This window comes from Zonotrichia leucophrys, chromosome 25, assembly GCF_028769735.1.
Source record: "Zonotrichia leucophrys gambelii isolate GWCS_2022_RI chromosome 25, RI_Zleu_2.0, whole genome shotgun sequence".
Taxonomy (NCBI): domain Eukaryota; kingdom Metazoa; phylum Chordata; class Aves; order Passeriformes; family Passerellidae; genus Zonotrichia; species Zonotrichia leucophrys.
The window spans coordinates 2,799,310-2,804,940 of record NC_088194.1 but is presented as its reverse complement, the minus strand read 5'-3'; the positions used below and the strand labels follow the sequence as shown (position 1 = coordinate 2,804,940).

Here is a 5,631-nt window from a genome sequence, read left to right as displayed (position 1 = left end):
TTATTGTAATCACGGGTCGTTGTAGCTTATCTCCTCTTTTGTATTAGTAAAAGGCCTGGCTGGGTGGGTGGATGGCCCTTCCCCGAGGCTGTGCTCTCTTCCAGCATAGGGAAGACACCTGAGAGGGTGGGGGGGGTTATGCAAAGTGACTCCAAAGACCAGCATGCTTTGGGACCTCGACTCCAAAATGCAACGAGAAAACCCTAAAAACAACGAGCCACCTAAGAATTGAGAGACGAAAGTGATGTCCAGACGTGAGGAGCCAAGTGCTGAGCCTGCAGAGATGCAGAGCCCCTCTCGCCCTGACCATGGGAGTCGTCCCAACGCCAGGATAAAGCTGGACAGAACCAGGGAAACCAAGATCTGACGGGGACATCACGCCCTAAAGACTCCCATGAGGACTGGATCCCCCGGCTCTGCCCCTAGTGGACAGAGCTGCGCATATCCTCCTACTCTGCGTCGCCCTGGGAGACGCGACGGGACTGCAGCCCTGCCGAGCCGCCCAATCCTGAGCTGATCACTTTTAATAAAGGCATTAAAAAGGAGAAGAAGTCTCCTGGCCCTGTTTATTTCACGTGCATTTGGGATCATGGAGAGCGGACGCGGTGTTGTGCAGGGCGTGTGCCTGGCCCCGGGACACTGCTACGCTGCCAGTGGGCACTGGGATCCAACCTGCTGCCTTGGCGGCTTCTGCCCGCTGCCGGTGGTGGTGCCGGGAGCGATTGGTGCCCGTGAGTTTGCAAAAGGAGCGATTTCCCCTCCTGCCTCCCGTCCGAGGCCGCCATGGCCGCTGAGGGGATGGAGCTGGACCGGGGCGCCCCCTGCTGGCCGGGAGTGCTCCCTGCAGCGCCCCCTGCTGGCCGCGGTTATAACTGCCACAAAAACCAACAGCGCTGAGCGGGAGGGAAAGTTCTGGGTTTGTGTTGTTTGTTCTGTTCTGGTTTATAAATTTCCCAGTAAAGAGCTGTTATTCCTTTTCCTACAGTTCTGCCTAGAAACCCCATCATCTTTGAGATTATAAAGAGTTTTTTATATGGGTCTTCTTTCCATTCCAGGAACATTCCCACTTTCCTTGGCAGACATTTCTCATTTAAAGGAGTTGCCACTTTCTGGGTTCCAGCGTGGATGGGACAGACACCCCAAATGAAGACACGGTCAGGGACTTGGCCACCTCATGCTCTGCCTTTTAAGCCACTTGGGCCACCAAGGGCTCTCACACCAGATGGCACTTCTGGTCACCAAGCCACTCAGGAGCTGGCTTGGTCAAAGCGTCACGCTGTCCCCAGTGTGCCATGGCTGACAGACTGATGGACAGACAGGGCCGTGTCTGGCCAAAAGCAAGGCCTGACCCACCCCTGCCACACACAGCTGTTCCAAAATGTCTCCAGACATCAAACTTTTCCTGTCTCTGACACCCCACCCTGTGCCATGGCATGATCCCAACTGCCCTGGCAATGGGAGAGGCTCCGGAACCCCCCCAGGGACTTTGTGTCACCCTGGTGTGGGGAACACGGCAGAGGAGGGGTTTGGGACAGGGGACGAGAGAATCCAGAGCCTCCATCAGAGCAAGGAAGATCCAGGGCCCTACCAGGTTCCTCTGGTGGAGGAAATGTGCTGGGGGGATTATTTGGGGTTTGTTCCTTATTGGGAGCTTTCCCTGGAAATTGTTCCTTGTGTGACCATTTGGACTCTGAACCTTGTTGCTGTTGCTGTTGGTTTTATTCTCTCTCGTTGCTGTTTCAGGAAATTGTTCTTCTCTCAGCCCTTTGGGATCTTTGTGCCTCCACAAGGAGGTTGAGGAGCAATTTTTTAGTGGCAGCACACACACGAGTGGGTGCCCATGGGTGGGGACCCCCAGTGCCCCCCAGTTCCCCCCAGTGTCACAGCACATTCCCGTAGATGTCACCGGGTTCCTGCGATCGCCCCTGGTGTCCCCGCAGCTCCGCGTAGGTCACCTGGGGATCCTGGAGGGTGGTGGCACGGGGGGACACTGCGAGAGACACGGGCTGTGGGATCTGGGTGGGGTGACACTCGTGGGTGACGTGTCCCTCTGTGTGTGTCCCCCCCGTACTCACCCTCTGCCCTCTTGGTGACCACGACGTGGGTGTACAGCACCTCCCCCTCCTCTGGGGGGGCCGGGGGATCCGGGGGGGCCCTGAAGGAATAAAGGGGATGTGGGGGAGGGAATGGGAGATCTTGGGGGTTGGGGTAAAAGGGGAGAATGAGGTTTGAGCCCCCCACTCACCTTTCCTGGTTCTTCCTGGCAGCTGCAGAGAAAAGAAGGGAGGGGTGACTGTGGGGTCCCAAGGGCCCTGAATCCTCTCATGATTCCTGAACCCCCATGGGACCCTCAATTCCCCTCAGGATCCCCAAGAATTTCTGGAGCCCCCCAGAACTCAATGCCCCTGACCAAATCAGTCTCAAGAACCCAAAGCCCACCAGGGAAAGAGACCCCCCAAACACCCCCAGGGTCCCTGAAAGAACCCCCAGAATCCCTGCAGGACCCTCCTGCACCTCACCAAACTCTACAGGATCCACAGACAAGGTCAAATTCCTGGGTCTGTGGGTGCTGCCTTATCGTTCCCCAATGCTGAGGTCCTCTACAGCTCCCTGGGACCCCCGTCCCCCCATTGTCACCCACCCACACGGTGCCACCGGTGCCAGGCCACAATGGCACCCACGAGCAGGAGCAGGAACAACAGGGCCCCACTGACCCCTGCGGCCACTGCAAGAAACAGAGGGGGACACATCAGGGTCACCCATCAGCCCAGGGGTGCTGCAACCCCAGTGACCCTGAGTGACCCCACCTGTGACCCAGGGTGAGCCAGGTGTCACCTCCAGTGCCAGCTCAGGGCTGAATGCCTGGAACACCCGGTGCCCGTCCTGTCCCAGCTGGTTGGTGGCCTTGCACTGGTAGGTGCCCGATTGTCCCACATCGATGTCCTTGAGCTCCAGGAGGGGACCCCGGGCCACCTCCCGCCCGTTGTGCAGCCAGGTGAAGGTGACAGGGGCTGAGCCCACCTGCACTGAGCAGCGCAGGGTCACGTTGTCACCTGTGTGCAGCTGGTGTGCCAGGGGACCGGGGGTGATGGTGGCATTGGCCACGGGCACTGTGGGGACACAGGACAGAGGGTGATGGTGGCATTGGCCACGGGGACACAGACAGGGCTGAGGGCACAGGGAGGAGCTGGCAGCCGGTGTGGGGGGATAGGGACAATGGGGATGGGTGTGGTGTGGGATGTCAGGGATGGGGTCACACCAAGGAGGGGTGAGGGGACACAGGGCAGAGGTGGGAGGACACAAGGAATGTGTCAAGGGGACATGCAGGTCCCCAACCAGGAGATTGGGGAGGGATGTGGGGGCTCCCCGTGCCCATCCCCGCACTCACTGTGCACGGTCACCGTGACGCGGAGCCGGGCGCTGCTCTTCCGCACGGTCCCACCCTGGGACTGCGCCTCACAGCTGTAATTCCCCGAGTGGGAGACCCCCACGGCGGGCAGCAGCAGCTGCGGGGACTCCTGCTGGTCCCCCAGCACCCGCCCGTCCTGATAGAACAGGTACAGGAGGGGGGCTCGGGGCCGCAGGGGGCTGGGGGTGCTGCTGCAGCTGAGAGTCAGGGGGGACCCCACGGTGATCTCGGGGGGACCCTCCAGCACTGGCACCGAGAAGAGCTCTGGAAGGAGAGGGGAGGGGATTTGTGAGCCTGAATCCCTGGGGAGGGGCTGTGGGGGTGTCGGGGTGGGGGCTGTGGGGGGCTCACCGTGCACTGTCACTGTCAGCGGCGCTGACTCCTGCCACTCCCAGTGTCCCACCCAGCCCTCGCAGCTGTAGCGGCCGCTGTGGTTCAGCTGCAGAGGGGACAGGGACAGCTCTGCGCCATCAGGGAGCCCCCTCAGTTCTGTCCCCTCCCGGTAGAAGGACACCAAGGTGACCTCGCTGTTCCGCCAGCCCCGGCAGCGCAGTGTCACCGTGTCCCCCTCCAGCAGCGCCCGCCCCGGCACCTGCAGCACCAGATCATCTGGGGACAGAGGGGACCTGTCACACCCGATGGCACCAGAACCCCCCATTGGAGGGTCCAGGGCACCAGGGGTCCCCAGTTTCTGCACTGGGATGTCCCCAGGGCAGGGGACAGGCTCTGGTCACACAGGAGGTGAACCAGGGAGCGGAGCCCACCCAGAGCCCTTGGGGTCCCTGCAGGTGCCAGGCTGGGGACACCCAAACCTCCCCTCACCGTTTGAGACTGTCACAGGTGGGCTGCGCCCACTGCCAGGTCTGTGACACGTGTAGGTTCCAATATTGGTGACAGTGAAGCTCTCCTCTCCCTTCTGCCACCAGAGCTTCCCATCCTTGTACCAGGTGGTGGCACTGGCGGTCCCCGAGCCCTGGCAGGTCAGTGTCACCCCGTCCCACAGCAGCGCCGGCCTCCAGGGGGGCTCCACCAGGAGCTGGGTGGTCTGGGCACCTGTGAGTGACAGGGGACACCAGCCTGCCAGGGCCAGCATGGGCACCTGTGGGTGACAGGGGACACCAGCCTGCCAGGGCCACCATGGGGCTGGGGACAGCGGGATGGGACCATGGCATCCCCCGAGGACTCACCAGCGAGGCCGAGGGTCTGGGCTGGAAAGGAGAAGGGACAGCGATCAGTGGCGATGGCACCGTGGGGACAGCAGTATGGGGACACAGGGGACGTTGGGCTGCTCGGTGTCCCTAACTGTCCCCATGGGGTCAGCACTTCTTGTGGGAAAGTGTGCCTGGGTGGTCCCCAAAAGATTCGGCAAGGCCAGGGGGACATGTTTGTGTCACAGCCACCCGTGCACCACATCCCTGTGGCACAGACACCTTGGGAACGGGGACACCGAGGCCACCCTGGGCTGAGGGTGGGGGCACTGTGGACACCACGGGCACAAGGACAGCATGGACACAGCCCATGCTGGCCCAGGTCACCCCCAGCAGCTCATGATCCCATCCCCATGGCCACATCCTCACTGTTCTTGTCCCCTTCTGTCCCTGCATCCCAGTTCCCTTGTCCCTATCCCCAGAGCTACCTGAGCCCAAAGGTGCAATCCCCACATTCCCATCCCCAAATTCCTGTCCCCGAAGCCACCCTACATCCCCAGTCCCACCAAGATCCACTGTGGTTATCATGGACTGGCACTGCTGGCATTGGGGACCTCAGGGTACCCCACACCCTCCCTGTGCCACCTCCTCTCCCCATTCCCAGGGTGTCAGGGCACTCACCCCACAGGAGCAGCGCCACCTTCCCGGCCATCCCGATGTCCCCAGCCATGTGCACTGGCTGTCACTCACTGCCCAGGGGGTGGCTGTCCCATGGGTGGTGGCTTTTCGGATAAAGAGGAAGGAAGTGAGGTAACGTTTCGTCCTCTATGTTGGTGCTGGCACTTGGTGGGGGCAGGGTGGCCGCAAGCACAGGGCCATGGGGATGTGGCCGTGGGGACAGTGTGGGGACAAGGTGCATTATGGGGTTCCCAGGAGTGGGGGGCTCAGAGGGTTTGGGGTACCCAGGCAATGGGTGGCAAGGGGAATGGGGCGTCCCTGGGAATGGGGTTCTTGGCCATGGAGATCCCGGGGAATGGCAGTGCTGGGATGGGGGTCTCAGGCATGGTGGGAGAC

At 61.4% G+C, this 5,631-nt stretch overlaps 1 protein-coding gene and 1 long non-coding RNA gene across 2 annotated transcripts; both read right to left on the bottom strand.

The window, feature by feature from the left end:
- Positions 1–2,099: 2,099 nt before the first annotated feature.
- On the bottom strand, positions 2,100–2,721 carry LOC135457728 (uncharacterized). Its single transcript, XR_010442763.1, has 3 exons — positions 2,642–2,721; positions 2,246–2,267; positions 2,100–2,155 (listed from the first exon to the last, which is right to left on the bottom strand). It is a non-coding gene; the product is annotated as an uncharacterized LOC135457728 (long non-coding RNA).
- Positions 2,722–2,755: 34 nt separating this feature from the next.
- Positions 2,756–5,349, bottom strand: LOC135457608 (Fc receptor-like protein 3). The gene is made up of 7 exons (XM_064732315.1): positions 5,239–5,349; positions 4,597–4,617; positions 4,232–4,462; positions 3,761–4,018; positions 3,389–3,673; positions 2,836–3,110; positions 2,756–2,776 (listed from the first exon to the last, which is right to left on the bottom strand). Exons 1-7 carry the CDS (start codon positions 5,285–5,287, stop codon positions 2,756–2,758), a joined length of 1,140 nt encoding a protein of 379 aa, XP_064588385.1. The 5' UTR covers positions 5,288–5,349.
- Positions 5,350–5,631: the final 282 nt, after the last annotated feature.

Excerpts from the sequence above, each read along its gene's own strand:
- LOC135457608 (XM_064732315.1), bottom strand. The coding sequence starts at position 5,287 with ATGGCTGGGGACATCGGGATGGCCGGGAAGGTGGCGCTGCTCCTGTGG. Across the intron at positions 4,618-5,238 it reads GGTGGCGCTGCTCCTGTGGG|CCCAGACCCTCGGCCTCGCT; the intron begins GTGAGTGCCCTG and ends TCTCCTTTCCAG. Across the intron at positions 4,463-4,596 it reads CCAGACCCTCGGCCTCGCTG|GTGCCCAGACCACCCAGCTC; the intron begins GTGAGTCCTCGG and ends TGTCACTCACAG.